We start from the raw sequence: 27,067 nt of genomic DNA on the forward strand, positions 1-27,067 counted from the left end.
CCATGCCGGGTGCAGTCTCCTCCACAGGGTCTTAGGGTCCAGCCGCTGACACGAAGTTCCGCCCCCTAATGGCCCTCTCCATCCCACTTCATCCGCTGGTTGCTTTAACTCGTGGCACCGCCCGGACACCCTTATGACCCCACCCCCATGTAGTCCCACAGCATATCCTTCGGCTCTTGGACCCCACCCCTGCCCCCTCTAGCTTGACTGTGGCCACGCCACTAACCGTTAGCCACACCCACATATAGCCCCGCCCCTCTAGGCTCCACCCCCGGAGGCCAGTGGTAGGGTGGCGGCTGGCCCAGCCGGGCCCCGCCCGCCCTCCGCCCTAGGCGCTGGGTTGGAGCGGGCCGGGCACTGCGGGGCAGGGCGAGCGCGGCGGCCCGGGGGCTCGGAGGCGAAGATGGCGTCAGGCAGGCGTGCCCCGCGCACCGGGCTGCTGGAACTGCGCGCCGGGGCGGGCTCGGGGGCTGGAGGCGACCGGTGGCAGCGGGTGCTGCTCAGTCTAGAGGAGGACGCGCTGACCGTGAGCCCCGCCGATGGCGAGCCCGGCCCGGAGCCCGGTGCCCAGCGGCAGCCGGAGCCCGCGCAGCTGAACGGCGCCGCCGAACCGGGCGCCAAGTCCCCGCCGCTGCCGGAGGCGCTGCTGCTCCAGCGGCGCCGCGTGACGGTGCGCAAGGCCGACGCCGGCGGGCTGGGTATCAGCATTAAAGGTGGGCGCGGGGCCACCGAGCGCACGGGTCGTGGTGTCTGTGGGACCGCCGAGGGCGCAGAGGTCGCGGGGGCTGGCAGCGTATTGAGGACATGGAGTTGGATGGCTTCTGTCTGGGGGGTAAGGGCGTCTGAGAGGACAGAGGGAACCGAGGGCACCAGGAGCACCAAGGTCGGAGAGGGCTTTGAGGTCTCAGTCAGAAGGCACAGGTGTGGAGGGCGTTGGGGACTCACCAAGGACACGTGTGAGTGGGGAGTTCTGTGTGGAGGCAAAGAGATCTGAGACTGGTTGCCTAGTCTAGGGTTGCATGGCGATCAAGAACAACAGGGACCCCAGGAGAGCAAAGGATGGAGAAAGGAGACTGAGGCCTGGGGTGCTACTAGGGCAGGGAGGGGGAAGTCTTCAAGACACAACCGAGGTGGGAGGGAGGAGTAAGGCCTGGAGTAGGAAGCATGGCTGGTGGGGAGATTGGATACTAGCTGGAGGCGCCAGCTGGGCTGGGCTCACAGACAGGGGGCCAGAAAGGACCTAGAAATCTGAGGACCTAGAAAGGCTGTGGACCTAGGTGAAGAGCCCTAACAGCTGGGTTTGAGTTTCCTGATCTGACCATTTCCACCTTCCACAGGATTGAGGTGGGCTCTCAGCCCCCAGTACTGACAGCTTTCTTTAGGGGGCAACCCAGACTGAAGTCCAGAATCAGCTGTGTGAACTTAGACAAGTCATTTCCCATCTCCGGACCTCAGTTTCCTCAACTATATAATGAGGGTAATGGTAGAATTGGGATGTTTCTATGAAAACAGGAGTCCAAAGTACTCACCCTGCCAGCACATAGTAGGTGCCTGGAGAATTATGGCTGTTAGATGAGAGGAAGAATAGAGGTCACGAGAGACTCCCAAAGTAGCTAACCTCGTGCTAAAAAAACTGCACACCCCAGCTGTTGGGTTCACCATTCCTTCCTGAAGGGGTGGGGATGGTGGTGACTTGGCTACCACTGTGTGCCAAGTGCTGTGCCCAGTACTCTAGGCTCATGATCCACTTCATCCTGGCAACAAGTACTAAAAGGTAGGAAGCATAATCCTCATTTAGTAGGTGAAGAAACTGAGACTCAGAAAAGTAAAATGGTTTTCCCAGGGTCACACAGTCAGTGAGCGACAGAGCTGGGATTTGAACCTCAGTTATGAGGCCCCTAGAGAGTGTCCAGAGGAGTCGGTTCTTCCCCATGGAAGGGCAAACTTCCATGCAGCCAACCAAAGGGATCTAAAAGGGGAAAATGGGAAAGCCAGGGAGTGGGCACCAGTTTTGCCTTCAAACTCCGGCATGGGATAGGGCAACAGATCAATCCAGAAATTGTACACTCAATGTGTTAAAACAGGAAGGAACTTAGAGTTCACACAGAGTTCCATTTTGCAGATGGACAAACTGAGTCTTGGAGAGGAGGGGGACTTTCCAAGGTCACATAAAGTTACCTCCTAGCGTCATACTTCCAGGTGGGAGTAGGGGTACTTTTTGGAGGTGTCAGGGGAATACCAGCTCCATTCAGTTCTTCATGTATGGAGACTGGGCTCCTGTTGCGACGTTGACCTTTCCTTTAGGGTCCAGCCCAGCCCAGGCATCCAAGAATAATCATGGATTCAAACTGAACTGAAGTCCCTAATTTCAGGCAGAAGAGGGCAGATAGATATAAATAGAAACTCCTTCCTTTCCTAGGTCTCACGCTCTGTGTGGTGCAATGAACAAACTGTTGGGCCTGTGTGGGGGTCTGGAGAGGCATTCCAGTCCTACTTCTGCCACCAGTTTGTTGGGTGACATTGGAATTATGACCTGGCCCACTTGTTCCTCATCTTTGAGGATGGAGCACTAGTGTGATACCTGAGGGCCTGACTTGCAGTCTACCATAGAGTTAAGAGTGTTGGTTCTGGAGCCAGGAGACCTAGGTTCAAATACTGGCTTTGCCGCTAACCAGCTGGGTGACCTTGGGCAAGGGGCTTCTCTCTACACTTCAATTTTCCCAGTAGGAATCTGAGCATGCCTGTGTGACTGGGGTGTTGTGGAGATGCAACGAGACAAGATTGAAAGCATTTAGCATGGTGTTATTACTGTTTCTGATTTTAAAAGGACATTCAAGAATTTAGAAATAAAGCAATGTGGTAAAATGTATTAGGTTTTTTTTTTTGGCTGCGTTGGGTCTTTGTTGCTGTGCGCGGGCTTCCTCTAGTTGTGGTGAGCAGGGGCTACTCCTTGTTGTGGTGCGTGGGCTTCTCATTGCCGTGGCTTCTCTTGTTGCGGAGCATGGGCTCTAGGCGTTCAGGCTTCAGTAGTTGTGGCGCGTGGGCTCAGTAGTTGTGGCTTGCAGGCTCAGTAGTTGTGACACGCGGGCTTAGTTACTCTGCGGCATGTGGGATCTTCCCGGACCAGGGCTCAAACTCATGTCCCCTGCATTGGCAGGCAGATTCTTAACCACTGCACCACCAGGGAAGTCCCCAGATAGGCTTTTGAAATCTCTAGACTCTAAGGCCTTGGTTTCTAGCCTGGATCCTAGGTTGTAAAGCTTTCTGATTGCTAAAGAGATCCTTCGTGGCCATAGCAATAGCTGACTTCTATCTTTATTCTTTTTTTTTTTTTTTTGCGGTATGCGGGCCTCTCACTGTTGTGGCCTCTCCCATTGCGGAGCACAGGCTCCGGACACGCAGGCTCAGCGGCCATGGCTCACGGGCCCAGCCGCTCCGTGGCATGTGGGATCTTCCCGGACCGGGGCACGAACCCGTGTCCCCTGCCTCGGCAGGTGGACTGTCAACCACTGCGCCACCAGGGAAGCCCTCTGTCTTTATTCTTGATTAGAGGCTATCAGTGGGTTCCCCCATTATGGGAAAATTGCTTAAAATCCAAAATAAAATAAGAAAAAAGTTTCTGAAGGACCTTGTAAGTTACTCAAACACTGGTGAACACCCAAAGCATTTAACCAAAAGATACATTATAACATTATAAATCTAGAAAATGACTTGCAAGTGTTATTAGTGTCCTAACTTCTAAGGCTCTTTTCTGAGATTCTCTTTGCTCTCCACTCCCCATTTCCGAGCACTGGTTTGGACACGGTGAGAGACCTTCAGAAATAATTTTGCCTCGATGTGACTCGCAAGTGTTGGAGTGTCTGCCTCAGTTTCTTCCTCTTTCCGTGCTTGTGCAGGGGGCCGAGAGAACAAGATGCCTATTCTCATTTCCAAGATCTTCAAGGGCCTGGCAGCCGACCAGACGGAGGCCCTCTTTGTAGGGGATGCCATCCTGTCCGTGAATGGGGAAGACCTTTCCTCTGCCACCCATGATGAGGCGGTGCAAGTCCTAAAGAAGACAGGCAAAGAGGTGGTGCTTGAGGGTAAGCATTGGGGACCCCAGCGGTGTTCAGTTCTTCCCTACCTTCCCCAGGCCTCATGCAGTGTGGGCTGGGAGGTGGGCAGGGTTGAAAACAGAAACAGAACTTGGGGATCCGCCTTGAGACAGCAAGGGCGGTGGCCCAGAGCCAGGCTGACCTGGCTTTCATTTCCTCTCTCCCACTCCCTAGCTCTGTGGCCTTGGACGAGTCACCTCATTCCCCTGAGCCTTACTTTCCTCATCTGTAGGGCAGGGATGTAACTTCTGCCTTACTGGGTTGTGGAAGGAGGACAAAAGGTCCATGGCAGGCAGGATCTGCCACCCAGTGAGTGACTCAGGGGAAGAGAAGGGCGGGGACTGGCAAAGGGGCGGCTAAGATTCTTTCCTGAGGAGCCAGGGGAGCTCTCAACTCTGAGTTCTCCTAAAACCCTGAGACCCATCTTGCTTTGGGAGGGGACTTGGCCTTTATGTAGCAGGACATCAAATACTTCCAGCTAGGCTCAGAGAGGAGTATTATTTTTGGGCGGGGGGGACTTGGTGGCTCCCCTCCACTATCCCGTCACTGTGTGGTCTTAGATGAGACCTTGGCTTTCTCCGGGACTCAGTTTCCCATAGGTTGTTACAGTCTCTTGCTGGGGTGGTCCCAACTTCTGCCTTTTGCCAGCTCTGTCAGGAGGTTTCTGCTCTGCTCAGCCCTTTCATCAAACTCCACTCTGTGGGATAGGGAGGGTAGGAGGGAGATGCAAGAGGGAGGGGATATGGGGATATATGTATACATATAGCTGATTCACTGTTATACAGCAGAAAGTAACACAACATTGTAAAGCAATTATACTCCAATAAAGATGTTAAAAAAACCCCAAAACCAAACCCCCAAAAAAACTCCACTCTCTCAGTTCCGGAAGCCATGGGGGCCTGAAGAATGTGTCTTTGGCTCCTGGCCCAGAACAGGCACACGGAGGTGGCGGGGGCTGATGGAGAATGCCATGGCCAGTGAAGCTGCGGAGCTGAGCCCCAGGCCCAGATCCTGATAGGTTGCCTTTGTGTCCCCAAAGAGGTCTCCAAGAGGCCACAGAGACAAACAGGCTCTGGATCCCTGGGTGATCTTTGGCATTCTTGACCTAAATTCTCTATTGTTTTGTTTTATTTTATTTTTACATTTTATTATCTATTTAAATGTACTGTGTGTCTATTTAAATGCTACTGTTGCATTTTAAAAATATATACTGAAAGCTGACTCTGCAGTATTGGCCCCTAAAAGCTTAAGTATATCAATCATATTTTAACAGCAAAATTAAATAACAAGATCACACATTAATGATATGGATATAGGAGACTTTCCCTCCCATATGCCTCATCACTCTGATATTTAAACTGCAGTAATGCAGTTTAAACAGTTGAAATTCATCAAAGTGTCATATTTTGGTTGACTTGAAAAGCTCTTTTAGTCTCTGCTGTTTGAAAGTTTAGTCCATGGATGGTAAAATTTCTACTATAGACACATTTCTGATCCACGCCAAGGTCCCCTTCACCTCCTCATCTTTAGGTAAAGAATGTCTCTATCTGCCTTCTCAGTGTGGATCATTCTGAGAGGGTAGCATCTCTGAGTGTTAGACGTTTGAAGCGTCTCCTGGTTTCGGGGCTAATACCCAAGCCTTCTACCTCATTTACTCCATTCCTTCCTCACTAAAGCCAAGAAGCATTTCCAGAGACCTACTATGTACCTGATTTGCAGAGTACTGGGTCAGAAGCTAAAGCAGACCCGGCCCTTCCTGAAGGAGCCCACCAGTGAGTGGGGGAGACAAAATATGAACACTGTCTTCTCCACACAAACTATTTAAAAATCAGCGTCTAAAATCCTGTCTGCTCTGTAATTAATTTGGCCTTAGGCAAGACCCTCGTCTTCTCTGGGGCTCAGTTTTCATATCTGTTGGGGTTAAGCTAGATCAGAGATGACCAACAGCTTTCATTTCGAGTGTTAGCTTCCTTGGTGGCTGCTGAGAGTTCCATATTTGGAAAGATTGGGAGGTCTTATCTGGGCTCAGCAGAAAGGAGCTGGAATTGATTAGCAATGTCTGCTGCACATAGAGTAGGGAAGAGAAATACCACGTGTAACATCCCAGGACTGAGGGTTTCCAGCACTTATGTTCTCTAAGACTTTTCACAGGGCAAGAGCTTTCCTTGGCAAACGCTGCCCCAGGCTGCTGGATGGAGCCTGGCCTGCCTCTTGCCCAGCATAGGATTTGGCACAAGGTAGGCACTCTATAAATGTTAGTGACTCCCCTCCTGTCCCATAGCATTTATATAGAATTGGTATTATTTCCTCCTTAAATGTTTGGTAGCATTCTCCAGGGAAGCTACCTTTATAGAAAGGTTTTTGTTTGTTTGTTTGTTTGTTTTGCCACACTGCGCAGCATGTGGGATCTTAGTTCCCATACCAGGGATCAAACCCTGGACCCCTGCAGTGAAAGTGCGGAGTCCTAACCACTGGACCGCCAGGGAATTCCCAATTTTAATGTCTTTAATAAGGCAGTTTAGATGATCTGTTTTTTTTCTTTTCTTGGTAGTTTATGTCTTGCAAGGAATTTGTCCATTTCATCTAAATTGTCAAATTTCTCAGCATAAAGTTGTTTATAATCTTCTGGTATTTTTCCTCCCTTTTGGATGACAGCCCTCTCCTGTTTTCTCTTTCTCTCCTCCTCCCTTTGTACTGCTCTACTCAGTGGTTTCAAGGGGACTCTCAGTCTCGTGGGGCAGATAGCTGAGCAAACCTACCAGATCACCATCCTGTCACAGGTGCTGAGATGGGGTCTGCGCAGGGATTGGAGGAGGCCGGTGGTCAGGAAAGACTTCCTGGAGGAGGGGATGCTGGCACTTTATGAACAATAAGCAGATGTGGGTATGGGGTGGCGAAAGGGCATTCTGGGAAGGGGAGCTGTGTGAGCAAAACCACGAAGGGGTGAAATGACTTGACTTACCTGGGGAGTTGCCTGGGAAGTAATTCAGCTTTATCTGAGCCTAGGTGTGAGGAAGGGAGTGGAGAAAGAGAGGGCTATTCAGACTGACAGTTTCTGCAGGGCCTTGAGTGCCAGACTAAAGGAATTTGGAGGGAAACAGAGTGGTTAAAGAGTTTTCAGCAGAGGCTCACATGGTCAGCTCTGGGCTTTACAGCATCAACCTGGTTTGGAGGGAGGCAACAGTAGATGCAGAATGGCAACAAAGAGGCTGGGGCCACGAGCAGGAGGGAGATGGTGGTGGTTTGACCTAAGCAGGTTTGAATAAAAAGAGGAGTCTCGAGGTTGTAGCCTTCATGTTAGTTTTTTCCCAGCTTTTTGAAGTCTCTGTCTGAGCTGCTCTCCAGCAGGCTTGTAAAAGTAGGTAATTCCACCCAGTGGGGGCGAGCACTGGCGTCAAGACTCTTTGAATCGCACGGGTGATCTGAAAAGCCTGGAAGACATGAGGGATCTAGGATGCTGGGTTGTGACTGGTCCTTGAGATTTGGGGGAGTTTGTGGAGACTGGGCAGCTGCCCCAGTCTGGTGCCAGAGCTCCTGGAAGCCTCTCTGGGCTTAGGATCCTCCCAAGCACCCAATCACTGGTCACATTGTTCAGAACTTCCCTGCCCTCATCCCACTTCTAAGACCCCCTCCAAGGGCCCATGGCCTGTCCTTTGGATGTGAACTTGGCAGGGCAGCTGGGCATCTTTCCTGAGGTCTGGGGCTTGTTGGGTACAGAGCTTCCTGAGAACATCCTAGAAGAAAAGATGTCACTAGCAAACTGCAGTTGCCAGCCAGAGCCCTACTTCCCTGGCCTAAGTCAGGGGCTCAGCTGGGTATCAGCAACCCCAGCCTGCCTTCTAGACCTTTTCCTCTCTGAGGGCAGGAGTTTGCACAAGTGTCTTGAGCCTATTCTCAGCTATAGCGATGTATTTGTGACCAGAGTCTGGGCCCAAGCTGACAGCCAACACGCCTCTGTCTGCTGCTTAGAGAGGCCCATCGTGTGCAAGGATCTGGAAGCAGGGCCAGCCTGGGCCCTTGGAGACCAGGCCTGGGGGAAAAGGGAGGGACAGCCAAATGCCTCCCCTCCCTCCACCTGCAGTGAGGCTGACAAGACACAGGTAACAGGGAGCCTGTGATGCATTAAAAAATAATACTAAAGGACAAAAATGAATAAAGCCAATTTTAGTACTTTGTACAAAGTAGAGAAGGTTCACCCCACACAAAGATCAGGCTTTTAAAAGATACAGGCATGGGACTTCCCTGGTGGTGCAGTGGTTAAGAATCTGCATGCCAGTGCAGGGGACACAGGTTCAAGCCCTGGTCTGGGAAGATCCCACATGCCACGGAGCAACTAAGCCCGTGAGCCACAACTACTGAGCCCGCACGCCTGGAGCCGGTGCTCCACAACAGGAGAAGCCACCGCAATGAGAAGCCCACGCACAGCAACGCAACTAGAGAAAGCCCACGCACAGCAACGAAGACCCAACGCAGCCAAAAAATAAATTTATTAAAAAAAAAAAGATACAGGCATAGAGTAGCATGTACATAAAAGACACAGAGAATAGTAGGAATTGCTATAATCTCTGTTTTACAGACAAAGTCACCAAGATTTGTTGAGAATAAATAACTTTCTTCAAGACATACAACTAATAAATTGGCTGACTCAGAATTCAAAACTAGGTCTGTCTGATTGCAGAGGCCACTATTGACTCTGCCTTGGATAATACCTACCTCTCATAGTTGTTTGCAACATAAAAAAAAAATAATGCATGTAACATGCTGGGACCAGTGTGCATAAGTAGGCACTCATTTATTTTATTTGCTATTCATAAGGATGAGACAATGCATTTGAGGTTTATGGCACAATTCCACACAGTAAACGTTTGATAAACGTCAACCTTTGTCGTCATCACATCAGCAGCAGCATTTTTGTTTTCTCCAGTAAACCTGAAGGTCTCTGCAGGCAGGAGTCATGTGTAGTTTGCCTCAGAGCCCCAAGCCTGGCACCAAGCCCAGCACACATTAGATGTTGGTGAGTTTGGGGGGAATGATCACCTAGGGGACATCCCTGACCGTTTCTACTTTGCCTTTAACCTCCTCAATTGCAGTTCACTTTCCTAAATGTTTAAGATGGGGCTTAAGGCTCAAGCTGGGCTTGACTGATCCCTGAGAGTTTCCACTGTGAGTCCTCAGAACTCCAAGGCCAGGCCCCTGCCAGCTCATCGCCTGGGAGATGTGTCCTGCCTGAGATTTGGCTCAATACATCACCACTGTCAAAAGTGGGATGTTATTAATGGATGCAGCTAATTTGAGGCCACTCCATGCAGCTTAGCCGAGTGATGCTGTGCCTGAGAGGTGCCTGAGGGACCTGTGTTCTGGGAACAGAGGCATGAATGGAGCCCCCGTCCAGTCCTCCCATGGCTGCAAAGACCTGTTGTTCTAATCATTGTTCTCAAGAAAACATTAATTTGGCTGCACACCCATACGGCTTAGGGCCATGTGATTCCCCACAGACAAAACTTGGCTTAATTCAGTTCTGGCCTGTTCCCTGGATCTTTGATTAAAATGCTTGTGGAGCTCTGGAGGCAGGTTTTGGCCTTGATTAGCTATGTGAGCTTGGCTGCTGGTGGTGGTGGTGGAAATTATAATGATAAGAATGTTAATGATAGTGATGGTATGTCTGCTGTTTAATGAGCACCTACAGTGTGCTGGATACTGTGCTAGGTGCCTTCCATATGCTTTCTCGTTGCATCCTCAAAACCACCCTTATGATTCAAGGTACATTATTCATTCCATTCTACAGATGAGAACACTGAAACTCAGAGAGGTGAAGCTTTTGCCCACGGTCACACAGGGGCAGAGATGGAATTTGAGATCAGATCTGTCAGATGTCAAAACCCATATTCTTAAATTTTTTAAAAAAATTAATTATTAATTTGTTTTTTGGCTGCGTTGGGTCTTCCTTGTTGCATGCGGGCTTTCTCTAGTTGCGGTGAGTGGGGGGCTGCTCTTCGTTGCAGTGCACGGGTTTCTCATTGCGGTGGTTTCTCTTGTTGTGGAGCACGGGCTCCAGGCACGCAGGCTTCAGTAGTTGTGGTGCAGGGGCTTAGTTGGTCCGCGGCATGTGGGATCTTCCCTGACCAGGGTTCGAACCCGTGTCCCCTGCTCTTGGCAGGCAGATTCTTTTTTTTTTTTTTTTTTTTTTTTGCGGTATGCGGACCTCTCACTGTTGTGGCCTCTCCCGTTGTGGAGCACAGGCTCCGGACGCGCAGGCTCAGCGGCCATGGCTCACGGGCCCAGCCGCTCTGTGGCATGTGGGATCCTCCCGGACTGGGGCACGAACCCGCGTCCCCTGAATCAGCAGGCGGATTCTCAACCACTGCGCCACCAGGGAAGCCCTTTTATTTGTTTTTAACAAAAGTTTATTCTTAAATGTACAGTATGTTCCAAGACAACACTTCATTCTAGCTATAGGTGGCAACAGATGTTATCGCAGAGAATCCAGATGTTTAAACAGGAATGGAATTAATGATCATCATTGCCTCAGACACAAGGAGCAGATTACTTTTTGCCAGATTTCCTTTTTTTGCAGATTTATTTATTACTTTTTTATTTATTTAATTTTATTTTTGGCTGCATCGGGTCTTAGTTGCGGCATGCGGGATCTTCGTTGAGGCATGTGGGATCTTTTGTTGTGGCACGCGGGCTTCTGTCTAGTTGTGGTGTGCAGGCTCCAGGGCGCGTGGGCTCTGTAGTTTGCAGCTCTCTGTGCGAGCTCAGTAGTTGTGATGCACGGGCTTAGTTGCCCCGCGGCATGTGGGATCTTAGTTCCCTGACCAGGGATTGAACCCGTGTCCTCTGCATTGTAAGGCAGAGTCTTTATCACTGACCACCATGCAAGTCCCTACCAGATTTCTTAATTCCACCCGTGGTCAGGGGCCTTTCCCCGGGGCTTCGCTTTTAGCTCCTCAAGTTTCTTCTGCTCCTTCTTCTGTTTCTGCTTGAATTGCATTCAGGGGCTTCTTGCCACCTTTGTGGCCCAACATGGCACCTGCCACCCCTTCCCCAGACCCTGACGGTATATTTTTGAAAAACAGAGTTTAAAAAAAATGTGAAAAGTAATATATCCTTAATTAAAAAAAAACAAACAGGAGAGTGTAAAGCAATTATCTTCTCATACCCATGGCTAATATTTTCACACACTTCCAGAGAAAGGTTTCCATATTTGTTTTTATTATTGAGCAAGTTGAGGACCTCTTTCCAACTCAGCACATGTAGCTTTGTTTCATTCTCTTTATTATTATTTTTAAAAATAAATTTATTTATTTATTTTTGGCTGTGTTTGGGTCTTTGTTGCTGCGTGTGGACTTTCTCTAGTTGCGGCTAGCGGGGGCTACTCTTCGTTGCAGTACGCGGGCTTCTCACTGTGGTGGCTTCTCTTGTTGCGGAGCATGGGCTCTAGGTGCTTGGGCTTCAGTAATTGCAGCACGCAGGCTCAGTAGTTGTGGTTCGTTGGCTCTAGAGTGCAGGCTCAGTAGTTGTGGTGCACAGACTTAGTTGCTCTGTGGCATATGGAATCTTCCCGGACCAGGGCTCGAACCCGTGTCCCATGCATTGACAGGCGGATTCTTACTTAACCACTGTGCCACCAGGCAAGTCCTCATTCTCTTAAATGGTTGCATAATATCCCATTATTGGGATTCAGACATTCGTCTCACAAATATTTATTGAGCCCTTGCTCTATGCCAAGACTTGATGTAAGGCACTGGGGATGTAGCTGTGAACAGGACTGAGTGGTCTGCCAGGAACTCAACTTTTTTTTTTTTTTTTTTTTTTTTTCCGATACGCGGGCCTCTCACTGTTGTGGCCTTTCCCGTTGCGGAGCACAGGTTCCGGACGCGCAGGCTCAGCGGCCATGGCTCATGGGCCTAGCCGCTCCGCGGCATGTGGGATCTTCCCGGACCGGGGCACGAACCCGTGTCCCTTGCATCGGCAGGCGGAGTCTCAACCACTGCGCCACCAGGGAAGCCCAAGGAACTCAACTTTTAAAAATAAAAATAATTTATTTGGCTGTATTGGGTCTTAGTTGCAGCACGCAGGATCTTCGTTGGCATGCAGGATCTTTTGTTGCAGCTCACGGGCTTCTCTCTAGTTGTGAGATGGCGCGTGGGCTTAGTTTCCCCATGGCATGTGGGACCTTAGTTCCCCCAGCAGGGATCGAACCCGCATGCCCTGCATGGAAGGTGGATTTTCAACCACTGGACCACCGGGGAAGTCCCGAGCTCACTTCTTGTATTTAGCAACCCCGATTCATGGGATTCAAGTTGCTCCTAGCCTCTTGTGCCATAGACAATGATGCCATGACCCCTCTATGCACCTGTGAACGTTTATCTGAAGGGGATTCCTGCAAAGGGTATTGCATGTTCAAAGTGTTCATGTGCCTTTAGGATCTTGATAGATGGTGCCCCCTATACTGTACAAGGGTGTGGAAGGTCAGATTTTATGCCCCAGAGTGTGGCAATCCAGGCAGCTCTGCTGCAAGGCCTGCCAGTGGCTGGGAACTATGTATAGTCCAGCCTTGCCGGACCAGGAGGACCTCAAAGATCATCCAGAGCCCGTTGGAATGCCAAGTCCTCTCCTCAGCATCCTGGGTGGGCAGGTGGGAAACTTGGACTTGAATCCTCACAATGCCTTACTCAGAAAGCTGGCATATCAGTGCCAATTATATAGGCAAGCAAACTGAGGCTCAGAGAGACTGTGGGACTTGCCAAGGCCGGAGAGTAAGCGTCAGGGCCTGGATTGAAATCTTTGTCTGTCTGTCTGTCATGACATCCTGTGCTCATCCCCTTATACTGTCATACTAAGAATAGTAGCAGAAATAATAACCACACTGCTATTTATTGAAGACCTATTCTATGCCAGGCAGGACAAAGTGCTTTACAAGCATTGAATCTCAGTATGTTAGGAGATAGATATATTTTACTCCCATTATAAAGATGAAGATGTAGAGGCTCACAGAAGTCAAGTCACTTGTCCAGGGTCACAGAGCAAGGAAGTTAAACCCAAGCCTGCCTCACTCTAGAGCCCAATTCAATGTTGTCTCCATCCTGAGAAGCCCCAGGCTTGTCAATATTCATTTATTTAACACATTTCTTGTTTACTGATTACCAGGTGTATGTCAGGTACTATTCTTAATGCTGGGGATACCCTAAAAAGCAAGGAAACATGTCCCTGCCTTCATGGAACTGACATTTTGGTTAGAGGAGAGAGGCTGTAGACTAGTAAGCAAATGGATAGATCATGTAATTTCAGGCAGGGGCAAGTAAATGAGCACCCGCTGAACAGACAAGGAACAGCTTGAGCTTAGGGGACAGGCTTTAGCCAAGACTCAAAGCCAAGACATTCAGTCATAAACATTTATTGAGCACTGGGATAAGTACTGGGGATACTGTGTTGAGCCAGAACAGATGTATCCCCTTCTCTCTGCAACACGTATGTTCCCTCCCAATTGTCCTGGGCCAGGCAGATGGTCCTGCCTTGCCTCTGTTCCTTGCATTTCTAGTGGAATCTATTCCTGGCTCCTTGGGGTCAGGGCTGGCTTCTCTCCTTGGCAGAGCTGGCAGTCGGGGCCTCTGGAAGGGGCAGGGTGTCCTGTGTCTGTTTCAACTTTCCTGAGGAGGAAGGGCCCACGTATCTGCTTTACCAGGCTCCTGGGCCAGAGGTTTGGCTGGGGAGGGTGTGGACACCAGTTGGGTCTATCCTTGGGGGTCTCAAGAATGCTGGCCACAGGGTCATGGTCCTGCCCTCAGCTCTCTAGGACACTGCCTTTGGGCAGCCCCGCCCTGCCTGGCTGGGTGACTCAGGCAGAAATCAGAGCAGGGAGGAGGCCTCAGAGCTGGGCTATTTATGGCCACACTCTGGGGGCCCCAGCACCCCACCCCCACTCTGGGACAGGCTGATTGGTTGGTGAAATGCAAGCCGTGTTTCAGACACCAGCTGGTATGCTGTCCATCTATAGCATGTTCCTGTGGGAGAGGAGAAGGAGGACCCACTTCTGGGATGGCCTGGGTGAGCAGGGCCTCTGGTAGTTTCTCTCGCTTCAAAGGTGACAAATATTCATTTGCTGAGCACGTAGCATCGGAGATCCCTGCTGGATTCTGGGGAGTACAGAGACGAGTCAGTCAGGGTCCCTGCCTTCACAGTGCTCCCAGCCTGGAGGAGAACACGGACTCCCACATGGACACATAGGGAAGTGGGGTCTAGGGGACTGCAGAGGTGGTGGGCGTGGAGGTTCCAGAGCGGGTATCTGGGAAGGTTTCCTAGAGAGGCGATGTCTGAGCTGAGCCAGGACCTTCTGGGCTGTGGCACCTTCTCCCGCCTGCTGAACGAACCTGTCCTGCCCTGGCGTTCATTTCTCCATTCACAGAGCACTGACTCTGGGTTCGAATCAAGCCTGGTTTCTGTCTTCTAGGAGCTCCCAGTTTGGTGTGAGAGACAGCCCCAACACACAAAATCACAGCAGAGTTCTAAGTGTGGGCGGAACCTGTGTCATATGTTTTATATCATCTTATTTAATTATAACGTCTCTCTGAGGTAGACATCATTATGCAGATTGAGGGCCAGAGAGGTGAATTACCTCGTCCATGATCACATAGCTAGACAGAGCTGGAATTCAAATCCTAGAGTGCCTGTCTCCAAACCATGTACTAAGGGCATTCTGTGCAGGGAGAACTGCATTTTTAAAGGCATTTGGAAGCTCCTACAGCTTCTGAGAGCTCTGAGGAGGTCAGTATAATTGGATTAGAGAGCGAGATTGGGGATGTGGCAGGAGGTAAAGTCAGCAAGGTAGGCAGGGCTCAGGTCCTGGAGAGCCTTGCAGTTGGGTGAAGAGTGCAGGGAGCCAGAGCATGGCTTTGAGCAGGGGAGGGAGGTAGTTAATTATAGTAGGGAGATATATCAGTTGCAGCCTGAGTCGGAGTGGGGGGAATGGGTGGGTGCTGTATTAGTTAGGATGCTTTTGTCTGCAAGTAACAGGAACCCAATTCAAAGAGGTTTAAACATTGAAGAAAATACGTTTTCTTCCAGAATACATAAAGTCAGCATGGCTCCAGGGTGGATTAATTTAAGGATTCACCATCCTCAGTGTGTGGACCCCAATCCTGGGGTCAAAGTGACTATCATCGGTTTAGGACCAACTCCCCCCTCCCAGCAACTTCTAAAGGCTAAAGAGGAAGGGAAGGGAGTATATTTTCCCTCACAGCTCATTGGACAGAATTGTATCATCTGCCCCTTTCTAAGCTAATCACAAGCAAGAGGGATGGAATGATCATGATTTGCTTTGACCAGTCAAGATTTTCCCCCTGGGCTGGGGAGAAGCCCAGCCTTTTGGGCTCTGGGTTCTGTTAGCAAGGAGAAAAAAAAGTAGGGGAATGGTTTGGCTGTCAGGTAGGCTGTAATGTGTCCCACCTCTATCACCCCTTGAGACATAATCCTGGGGTAAGTCATTGCTGTAATGGTGAGGATGAGTCATTTTTAGTCTTAGTTCCCAATCTTCAGACCTAGGCTTAGTTCTCTCAAAAAAATCTGCTCTTGTTTTCAATATAACTTCTCTTCCAACCCCAATAGGGCTTGTAACTCCCTCTCACTTTCACCCCTGTTTGCCTTGGATCCTATCTGAGCCTCAGGGCCAGTCTCCTGCAACAGAAATAGCTTCTTATGTGGTTCTTCCAGGGAGCTGGGCCAAGAACTGCTTCCCCACCCCTTCCTGGTCTGTCCGCTCACAGGCAGAGCATACTGACTGGGCCTTGACTGCAGACATCAGACGGCTAGCAAGCCAGATGGCCATGGGAGTAGAGGTGGCTGAGAGGAGAGGAAGAGAGGCTGCCCAAGGGCTAGCAGGCATAGGTACTATTCAGTAGGGCAGCAGAGGGGACAGCCTGGCTGGGAGAAGAGAGACCAGTGCTCGGGCAAGACTTTTAACCACTTTGATGTACACACTGTCCTTGTAGCAGCTCATTTTAGAGATAGGAGACTGTTGCTCATCAGAATTGGGAACAGTCCAGATGCTGGGACAGATGTGGCAGACACTACTGGTTGTCTGTCTTCCAACCATTTCCCCTTCTTCCATGCTACCAGAGCCTGATTTAATTGGGTGGGAATATGCTCAGCCCTAGAGGCTGAATTGTGATTGGTCTAAATAAATCATGACTATTCACTCTTACTAATGATTTGCTAGAAGTTGGCATGCAGCCCAGTCAGGCCAATGAGATATAAGGCTTCATGGAAATATTTACCTCTCTGATAAGAGGGAGATGTGAGGAGACAGCCCTTTTTCTGCCTGCCTCCTCCCTTCTTGCTTTGGGTTTTGTCATGTAAGGAATGATTAGCTTGAGCCTGTTGCAACCATCCTGTGGTCATGAGGGGAAGGCCAGAGAATGGCAGAGATCCAATGGCAGAGAGGCCTATCCAGGATCCAATGTCATTGAGCCACTGAACCAATCCTGAAATTGCCTTCCTCTAGACTTCTTGTTACATGAAATCATAAATATCTTTATTGCTTAAGGCACTGTTATCATATATTCTATTATTTGCAGCCAAACTCAACTAATTGATAGAATAAGAATGCCAAAATGTTTTATTATCAGTTAGCTTTAATTGATTGGTTATGGCTGCCATAGAACACTATGATTGATTTGTGATGGCTTCCTTGAGCAAGGGATAAACAAGTGGTAGCTCAAGTGTCACATGTTTACCATCGCAGTCCTACCTAGAGCCAGTCCAACACCTGGCACATATTAGGTGCTCAAGAAAACTGACTTGTCTCTGAAGCTCTTCTGCCACCAAGCTCTTCTCAGATCAACCCTTGTCATCATGTTGCCTTTCACTTCTAGCTGCCCTTTGTTACTGACATCTTCCGTTTGTCAAAAGGCATTGAATCCAGGCCCCAATCAAGACTCTTTTGGTTGCAAATATCATAACTCCTGTTGGAATGGCAGTCTGACTTTCTAAATGAGGAGTATCAGAAACCAGAACATTAGCAGATGCCAGGCAGGGCTTTCCCTCTGTCTCTCAACATGCATCTCCACTGATATTCTCTCCCTACAAATTAACTCTCTCCTCTTCTCTGTCCTCACTGCAGAAGGTGGTTGCCCCTATAGCTTTCAAGTGTGTTCAAGACATTAGTGTAGGATCTCTCAACAGTCTCAATTTGGGTAGCCTAGTGTGGGTAAGGGGTTGACCCCTGGTCCAGCTAACATAGCCAGGAGAGCAGGATCACATATCAGAACATGACTTTATGGGTCAGTTGGGCAGAGGAACTGAATAAAAAGTTCAGTTCCTCTGAATTTTGTACCAGCCACATTTCAAGTACTCAATAGCTACATGCGGCTAGTGGCTCCTGTGCTGGACAGTGTATACAGAGAACGTTTTCATAATCATAGAAATCATTGTCTCTGTTGGACAATGCTATTCTAGAAGGAGTCCACTATACTCACTCAGTGATGACTGGTCAGAGCTAAGAGGGCCTCTAGACATCATATTGGTTAGGGTACAAGTTGTGCTGCTGTAACCAGATCCCCATAAAATACTATGGCTTAAATATAATAGAGGCTCCTTGCTTTCTTATGTAACAGTTCAAGTCTGACATGGCAGTCCAAAGTCTCAGCATCCATTTATTTCTGTTTGTTAGTCAGCCTTTTAGAGTGTGGCTCATGTTCTCCTGGTCAAGATGGTGCCCCACCAGTCTGTGTTCTAGCCAGCTCAACCTGTCAAGGGAAAAGACAGGGAAAGGAAGGGCGTGCCCCTTTCTTTTTTCTTTTAAATTTATTTATTTATTTATTTATTTTTGGCTGCACTGGGTCTTTGCTGCTTCGCGCAGGCTTTCTCTAGTTGTGACGAGCGGGGGCTACTCTTCGTTGGGGTGCATGGGCTTCTCATTGCGGTGGCTTCTCTTGTTGCGGAGCACGGGCTCTAGGCGCGTGGGCTTCAGTAGTTGCAGCACGTGGGCTCAGTAGTTGTGGCACGCGGGCTTAGTTGCTCCGCGGCATGTGGGATCTTCCTGGACCAGGGCGTGCCCCTTTCTTTAATGGGCAGAACTTGGTAGCTGCACACATCTCTTCTGCTGTCATCCTATTGGCCAGACTTGGTCAAATGGGCACTTATAGCTGCAAGGGAACCTAGAAAATGAAGTCTTAAGATGGAAGTTTATCACTATCTTGGAGGAAAATTAGCAGCCTCCACCATAGGACTATCTCATGCAGCCCCTCCTTTTTGCAGATGAGAAGACTGAAGAGATAGAGGCAAACAATGGGACAGTGACAGAGCAGTCACATCTTCTGACTCCCGGTGTCCTCTCACTGCCTTGCTGCAGCTGTTGCCCATTCCCTTTAAGCAGCCATCCTGAAGCTCTAAACACTTAAACTTAAGTGGTTAGAACTTAGTTATGTGGCCACACCTAGCTGCAAAGGAGGCTGGGAAATGTAGTCTTTCTTCCAAGTGGCCATGTGTCTATAAACCAAGGGAAAAGTGAGAGAATGGATGGTGGCATGCATCCAGAATTTTCTACCATGCTTCCCTGTCCGAGACTTTAGCCTAGAGGAGGATAGTGATAGTGGACATAAATTAAACTTTTAATGAATTAGTGACAATTGTGATGTGTGCTACGTGGGAGCCCATGTCACAGTGGTAACTGCTGACCTCTCCCCTAACCAGTCAAGTACATGAAAGAGGTCTCACCATATTTCAAGAACTCTGCCAGTGGGACCTCGGTTGGCTGGGACTCGCCTCCTGCCTCACCCCTTCAGCGGCAGCCTTCCTCCCCTGGCCTCCCACCCCGGGACCTCCATGATGCCAAACACATGTCCTTGAAGATGGCATATGTCTCGAGGAGGTGCACCCCCACTGACCCGGAGACCAGGTAAGCCTGGCGTAGGGGGCAACTCAGACAGACATGCCCTCGTGTTAGGTAGTGGGGCCAAAGGAAAGATTCCCTTGTGTTGCAAAGTGGCAAGCACGATGCACAGACATAGTAGGTGCTTAAGAAATGTTTGTTGAATGGATGCAAGGGTGAAGTTATGGGGATGATAGTGTGCTTTGCTTCTCTCTTCTCCCTCTGGGCAGTTCACATCTGAGGAGGAACTTGGTCTGCCAAGGAGCCCTGGATTCCAGTCTTGGTTCTCCTTGAACTAGTCCCTTTTCCTCACTAACCTTTAGATTCCCCTTTGTGAAACAAGGATGTCGGACTCAGTGATCCCCTCAAGTCTCTTCCAACTCTGCTGAGGTTCTGAGATGTCTGGTAACGTTTGTGTCAGGGCCGTGGAAGGTTACCATCCCTCACATCTGCGCAGCCTTTAACACCGATGATAAGATTGATACCAGCCAACATTACTGAGTGTTTATCACGCACGACTTAACTGTCACAGCAACTCTACAGGCAAAGTCCTATTATTTCACCCCCATTTTGTAGATGAGGGCAGAGAAAGTAACCTGCCCGAGATCACACACCTGGAAGGAATGGGGCTTGCCTCGTTTCCAGGTAGCCCTCTCTGCTTCAGAAGCTTCAGGTGCTTGAGTGATGACGGTGGTGAATGCAGTCTATGTTGATTAAACGCGGTGTGCAGTATTGGGGTGATGTGTATATGGCTTGGGCATGAAAGGCTTGTGCTGTGGGTCCTAGTTACAGCTGAGCTTCAATGCCAGGCCAATGCCCAGCATTGCCCTGAAGGGCTGATTAATGTTCAGCATCCGTATCTCCTGGCCCTGCTTGTTGCCCCAGCCCCAGCCTGCCCCCATGAGGCAAGAACTAGTGAATCACAGGTCACTTACAGGTGCTCCACTAAGGGGCCTTGTGTGTTGGGTGACGGTGAGGTGGTGTCAGTCCTTCCTGAGACTCATAGAACTTTAGGTTAATTGTGGATCCCAGCCTGATCGCAGACATCACCTGAAGCATGTGTGTACCTATATTTTTATGTGTGTCTACATGTAGATGGCATTTAAATACAAGCGTTTGTGGGTATATGTGAGCATTTGCACGGGCAGGGGTGTAGATTTGTGCATATGTGTTTGTGTTAATATTTGTATGTGTATACTCATGTATGTACATGTGCCTGATTTGTGTACGTATGTGTAACTTGAATATAACTGGGTTTCCATATCAGCACAATATCCCAGTCAAAGGAACACAATCTGGTAACCAAAATGTAATGAAAAATATTTCAGACTTTTACTTAGTGTTAGGATTACATTGGGCTGCAAGTATCAGAAACCCCAGCACGAAATGGCTCAATAAGTGAAGAGTTAATTTTTCCACATGTTTAAAAAGAAGTCCAGCGGTCAGCTGTTTAGGCTGCTGTTGCTGCTCAAGAATGCCCTCAAGGCATCAGGCTTCCAGCTTCCTTTTTTTATTTTTATTTTTTAAATTTTTTTTCCGGCCGCACGACATGGCTTGTGGGATTCTAATTCCCCGACCAGGGATTGAACCCGTGCCCTTGGCAGTGACAGTGCAGAGTCCTAACCACTGGACTGCCAGGGAGTTCCCCTCCTGCCATCTTTATTGTGGATTTTCTTCTTCCTGGAAGCAGGATGGTGGCTGCATCTCCAAGCATGTGTCCATATTCCAGACAGGAAGAAGGCAAAGAACAAGGGAACTTTTCTCCTGGTATTTTGTTCTATTGCTGCATAACAAGCCATCCAAAAATTTAGTGGCTTAGAAGATAACAGTTTATTATTTTTCACAATTCTGTAATCTGGGCTGGATCAGCCGGCCAGTTCTGTTCTATGTGGTATCTGCTGGGCATGGAAGTCCAAGATGGCTGTTTCACCCACGTGCCAGCTGGGGTGGTTGGAACAGCTGGAGGCTGGCTAAGCATTCCGCTTTCAGTATGACCTTTCTGTATGGCTAGCTTGTTCTTCTCAAGGTGGGTGGCCTCGGGCTAGTTGGATTTCATGATGGCTTGGGAATGCCGGAATGGCACTTCTGCCGCATTTTATTTGTCAAACCAAGTCACAAGGCCAAGTAGAGGAGAAAGAAGCTTCACCTCTTGATGAGAGAGGTGCACCGTGTGTATAGGGAGGGATGAATTTGGTGGAGGCCACCTTTGGAAACTAACTACCACAGCTGGGAACGCTTTACCTTTCATTTGGGAAGGGACACCCTCCCCAGAGCCTTCTCTCTCTCATCGGTCAGAACTGGGTCGTTGGCCAGGGCTAGCTGCAAGGGAGCTCTGTAGTGGAGGAAGGCAGAGGCGGAGGGCATTGGAATGGATGTGTGTGAGCTGTTCTCCAGTTTCTGACCCACTTCACTGTTTACAGAAAAGCCAAAGGGGAGTGAATCTTTAATGCCCCACAGAACATTTGAAAGTCCTCTCCCTGTCACTAACTCCTCTTGTACCTCCCTGAAACCTTTCCCCCACACTTACCTGTGTGGCATTTTATCTCCCTGCCCTTTTCCCTTCTCCATTCCCCAGCTCTTTTTTTTTTTTTTTCCACACCGTGGATCTTAGTTCCCCAACCAGGGATCGAACTCGTGCCCCCTGCATTGGAAGCATGGAGTCCTAAGCATCAGACTGCTAGGGAAGTTCCCTGCCCCCCACCTCTTTTTATGTAGACCATCTCAGGCTACCAAGCCTCTTCAGTTGCTGTGTCCACACCCCTACCCCGTCAGTGCGTTACTTTGGTTCTGTACCACAAAGGAGAACCTGGGAGATGGCCCAGCAAGACAGTCCTTCTCCTTAGAAACCAGGAGGACAGGGCAAAATCATGAATCCTCGCACAGTGATAATTTTGGCCCCCGTCACACATGTTTGAGTGTGTGTGTTTGTGTGTATATGCCTATGTGTGTGTGTGTGAGATAGTCTCTTATCCTGAGATAAGATAGATAAGCCCCATGAGGCTCCAACAACTGTGGCTGGAGCCCTGCAGCGAGTGTCGCTCCTGATTCTGTCATGGACATCCCCTGTGGTTTCTTCTGGTTTTGTGGTAGATGGGGTTTCCTGGGCCAGATTTCAGGGTTGGGTACCTGCAGCCCAGTGGACGGGCCCTCCCCTCCACCTCATTTGTGCCTGCAGGTATCTGGAGATCTGTTCAGCAGATGGCCGGGACACCCTCTTCCTGAGGGCTAAGGATGAGGCTAGCGCCAGGTCGTGGGCAGCTGCCATCCAAGCCCAGGTCAACGCTCTGATGCCCTGGGTCAAGGACGAGCTGCAGGCGCTGCTGTCAGCCACCAGCACAGCCGGGAGCCAGGACATCAAGCAGATCGGCTGGCTGACTGAGCAGGTGCCTGCAGGGCCCGGGACCTATCCTCCCCACTCTTCCCTTGTCCTGGAGCTGACCCAAATCCCATTGCCCCTCACTGCCTCACCCCTCCCTGGCCCTCTGACCTCTCCCCTCTCCGTCCCTCCTCACTGCTGCCTTGCCCCCTGCAGCTGCCCAGTGGGGGCACAGCACCCACCTTGGCCCTGCTGACCGAAAAGGAGCTGCTCCTCTACTGCTGTCTCCCCCAGACCCGTGAGGCCCTGAGCCGGCCGGCCCGTACTGCCCCGCTCATCACCACCAGGTATCTGCGGACAGGCAGGACTGTGTGTCCCACCCAGAGCTTGGGGAGTGATGCTCTAGATGGACCTCAGAAGCTGGGGATTCCAGCCCTATCCTGCCCTGAGTTATTCCCCAGGTGGCCTGAAGCGAGTCTCTGCCTTGTCTGGGCCCTGGTTTCCTCATCTGTAAAATGGGGGCTTGGAACAGAAGGATATGAGGTCCCACCAGTCACTCATTCATTGATGCCTACTCTGCCCAACCTTGTGCTGTGTGGTTCAGGAGACAGAGAGCCCCCAGAGGCTCCGCCCTCAGGGAGTCCCCAGCCTGGCAGGGGAGACTGACCTGGGAACAGACTTTAGGATGCAGAGTTGTAGGAACCACTTAACTCTACCTGGCCTGGTGGGGGAAGTCTTCGGGCAGAAGGTGACATTTGAGCTGGACTTTGACAGATGAGTAGAAGTTTGCTATTTAAGAAAGGCTGGAAAAGCATCTCACACAGAGGGAACAACGTAGTCAACGGTACAGAGGCATGAAGGGCTCTCGCACGTTCATGGAGCTGTGAGTGTGCTATAACCAGTTTGTAGACTCTCTGCAGGAAATGGAGAGGCGGGGAGTTGGCAGGGCCTGATCTTGCAGAGCCTCTATTGGCTGGTTAAGGAATGTTAGCCTTATCTTAAGAGCTGGGGCAGAGTTGAAGAGTTTGAGCCTGGGAGTGAGGTGGCTCTTTGGGTTGTGTTTTTTTTTTTTTTCTGCGGTACGCGGGCCTCTCACCCTTGTGGTCTCTCCCGTTGCGGGGCACAGGCTCTGGACGCGCAGGCCCAGCGGCCATGGCTCATGGGCCCAGCCGCTCCGTGGCACGTGGGATCCTCCCGGACTGGGGCATGAACCCGTGTCCCCTGCATCGGCAGGCGGACTCCCAACCCCTGCGCCACCAGGGAAGCCCTGGGTTGTGTTTTAAAAGAATCCATGTTGCTGCCACCTGGAAAATATGCTGGGGGTGGGGGTGGATGGGAGCAGCCATGCAGGAGAGCTGGTGGAGGTGGGTGGAGGCAGCAGATGGAGAAGGAAGGCCGCATTTGCATTGGAAAACACATGGGTGGTAAAATTAACCAGGCTTAGTACTCACCAGATGGGGAGGGTGAGGGAGGTGTCCGGATGAATGGATGAATGGGAGGTTTGGAGCTTGTGTCTGGGGGAGCAGTGGGACTGGGGCTGGGAGTGCAAAGGAAGGAGGTCAGAGCAAGACGCTGAGTTGAGTCCAGAGTGTGCGAGGGACAGGTAGGGAGCTTGGGTAGGAAACTTGGAGACTTGTGGGTCTGTAGTTTAGGGCTGCAAAGTAGGGGACTGGGTATCAGAAGCAGCTCCAAGGGGGAATGAAGCTACGAGAGAAAGTATGTGGAGTGAGGAGCAAAGAGGGCTAAGGAACAGAACTCTGGGGTCTGCTGCCCAGAGAGGGGCATTGAACTGCCCAAGGTTACACAGCAAGTGAGAGTCAAGCTGCGGGGTCTCGGCCCTTGTTGTCCATGTCTCCTCACTCTGGGCTGGGCTCTGGCGTACGTGTCAGGAGCCTGCTGCCTACCAGGGATAAGCAGGTCATGAATTGCCTGCCTAATTAAGTGATTCATTAATTCAGGTCACAAATGTTTACTGAGCACCTACTATATGTCAGCCATTGTTTTAGTTGCTGGGAATATAGTGGCGAACAATTAGACAAAAATTTGTACCCTAGATGATATTCTGGAGAAAAAGACAAAAGCCAACCAAAACAGTGAAAAGTAATTATAACTTCTGGTACCATAAAGAAAAGTAAGGCTAGTGGGTGATAGGGAGGGGTGCCACTTTAGACAGAGAGGTCAGGGAAGCCTTCTCAGAGGAGATGGCACTTGAGCAAAGGTCTGAAGGAAGTGAGCAATGCAGATAATCAGGGAAGCGTGTGCTCGGCTGAGGGAACCGCAGAGGTGCTGAGGCAGGAGTGTGCTTGGCGTGTCTGAAGACATCAGAACGGTTGGAGCCGAGGGGGCAAGGGGAAGGGTGGCAGGAGATGGTCTCCTGTGAGTCAATCAGTGGCTGTCTGGAAGTCCTGTCCCCACATTAGGTGGCAAAGGAGTCGCAGGGTCCCTTCCCAGGTAACCACCCTCGTGGCCCAGAACTACCTCCCTGCTGCCTGAGGCCTCATGCTTAGCCCTCTGCCCCCTGCCCCCAGGCTGGTGCACTCAGGCCCCTCCAAGGGCTCCTTGTCCTACGATGCAGAGCTCTCTTTTGCCCTGCGCACGGGTACGCGCCACGGTGTGGACACTCACCTGTTCAGCGTGGAGTCACCGCAGGAGCTGGCTGCCTGGACCCGCCAGCTGGTGGATGGCTGTCACCGGGCTGCTGAGGGTGTGCAGGAGGTGTCGACAGGTGGGCTGGGTGGATCTGGGAGTGCCTTTCTGGTAACAAACCTCTTAACCCCAGGGGCCTTCAAGTTTCCTTCTTTAGGGTGCTTCAGGAGGGGGAGAGAGAGTGGGATTTGGGGTCTCTGAGGGCCCTCTGTTTTGGATGTGCAGGTGCCCTGGTAGGTAGTGAGACTTTTCCCAGGGGTTTTCTCGTGCCGGCTTTGTGACTCTGCTGGTGAGGATATGAGAGATGGCACTTGGAGTAGGGTTGCCAGAAAAAATACAGGACACTCACTTAGATTTGAATTTCAGGTAAAACAACAAATAATGTTTTGGTATAAGTATGTCCAAATGGTCCATCGCTTATCTGAAATTCACATTTAACTGGGCAAGTCTACAGGCCTCTAAGGTCTCCAAAGGCCATGCTTGGTGGGTCTGCTGATGCCTTTATAGGGAGTGGGCCTCCTGTCCAAAGCAGAGTTGAAGCTCCCCCTTTCCACCTTGGCTGCTGGCAGTGGGACTGGAAGTGGGGTATAGGTTTTCTGCCTGCTCATCCTTCTGTATTTCAGAGTGTGGGTGACTCTATACAGGGTGGGTGTACAAATGGCATTGACAGTGAGCCTCCCACCTCCAGTGGCATTCAAGTTCCGCTTTTGGAGCTGCCAGTGGGGATTGGAGGTAGGGCTTGCGGTCTCTGAGGTGTCGCTGTGCCCATGCCCACAACCTCCCCACAGCCTGCACATGGAACGGCCGTCCCTGCAGCCTCTCTGTGCATATTGACAAAGGCTTCACACTGTGGGCGGCTGAGCCAGGTGCGGCCCAAGTTGTGCTGCTCCGACAACCCTTTGAGAAGCTGCAGATGTCCTCCGACGATGGTGCCAGTCTCCTTTTCCTGGACTTCGGGGGCGCTGAAGGAGAGATTGTGAGTGGAGGGGCTGGGGGGTGATGCTGTCCGGGGGCCCAGGCTGGATGGGGCTCCTGACCCTTCTCTCCGTCCACCCTGCAGCAGCTGGACCTGCATTCATGCCCCAAAACAATGGTCTTCATCATCCACTCCTTCCTCTCGGCCAAAGTCACCCGTCTGGGGCTCTTAGCCTAGAGGTCGTCAGATGCATTAGCCCTGAAGAGGGGGTGTCCACCACATGGCCTGACCTGGCCCTCCGCTGATTGCCTGCTTACCACTGGGCTGAGGGAAGGGAGAGGAAAGGAACAAGGAGGCAGAGACCCAGCCCCTGAGAGAGGCTGGGACCCAGACTCAGGACACAGTGGATCCTGCCAGTGATGTGGTAGCCTCCCTGCTGCTCCCCCCACCCACACCAGTGCCTTTTGTGGAGAGATATTTTGTGTATGCAGAAGCCATTCCGAGCCCGGGACCTGCCCCTCTGGGGATCTTGACCTTAGCTGACAACTGCCAGGCCTCCCAGGGGCCCCTAAACTGTCCCCAGAGGCCCCATCTGAAGCTGGAGTTCCCTGGGGTCTGTGTCAAGAGAAAGAGGAGGAGCCTTTCTGTTCATTTCTCCCATCAGCTCTACCACCTTGAGGCATCTGGTTTTTCTCTTCATCCTCTCTCTCTCATCCTTAGTCTCGGATAAATAAACAGCCTGTGAGTACATAGGCAGCCTGGCCCAGTGTCTGTGGTTTGTACCTTGGCCTGTGGGTGCTGTAGTGGCCCCTGTAGTTGCAAGAGGGACCAGACCCAGGACTGGAGCCCCTTTCCCTAGAGAAGAGCAGACCTTTAACCACAGGGCCAAAAAAGAATCTATTGGTTATCTACTATTGCATAACAAATTACCCCCAAATTTCACAGCTTAAAACAGTGAACATTTATTCTCTTTCAAGTTCTGTGGATTAGGAATTTGAGAGGGGCTAAGCTGGGTTGTTCTTGCCTCAGGGTCTTTCATGAGGATATAGTCAAGGTGTCTGCTGCACTCATCTGAAGGCTTGACTGGGGCTAGAGGATCTGTTTCCAATATTTTTCACTTATGGATGTTGGCAGGAAGCCCTAGTTCCTCACCACATGGGCCTAATTATAGGGCTGCTTGAGTGTGCTCATGACAAGGAGGTTGGCTTCACCCAGAGTGAGTGACA

At 50.5% G+C, this 27,067-nt stretch overlaps 1 protein-coding gene across 1 annotated transcript; it reads left to right on the forward strand.

The window, feature by feature from the left end:
* Positions 1-261: 261 nt before the first annotated feature.
* On the forward strand, positions 262-26,603 carry SNTA1 (syntrophin alpha 1). Its single transcript, XM_004272725.4, has 8 exons — positions 262-713; positions 3,897-4,082; positions 18,786-18,990; positions 22,139-22,346; positions 22,496-22,626; positions 24,808-25,004; positions 25,714-25,901; positions 25,986-26,603. Exons 1-8 carry the CDS (start codon positions 404-406, stop codon positions 26,076-26,078), a joined length of 1,518 nt encoding a protein of 505 aa, XP_004272773.1. The 5' UTR covers positions 262-403; the 3' UTR covers positions 26,079-26,603.
* The last annotated feature ends 464 nt before the right edge of the window (positions 26,604-27,067 follow it).

This window comes from Orcinus orca, chromosome 16, assembly GCF_937001465.1.
Source record: "Orcinus orca chromosome 16, mOrcOrc1.1, whole genome shotgun sequence".
Classification (NCBI taxonomy): domain Eukaryota; kingdom Metazoa; phylum Chordata; class Mammalia; order Artiodactyla; family Delphinidae; genus Orcinus; species Orcinus orca.

Excerpts from the sequence above, each read along its gene's own strand:
- SNTA1 (XM_004272725.4), top strand. The coding sequence starts at position 404 with ATGGCGTCAGGCAGGCGTGCCCCGCGCACCGGGCTGCTGGAACTGCGC. Across the intron at positions 714-3,896 it reads GCTGGGTATCAGCATTAAAG|GGGGCCGAGAGAACAAGATG; the intron begins GTGGGCGCGGGG and ends GTGCTTGTGCAG. Across the intron at positions 22,347-22,495 it reads TCGGCTGGCTGACTGAGCAG|CTGCCCAGTGGGGGCACAGC; the intron begins GTGCCTGCAGGG and ends TGCCCCCTGCAG.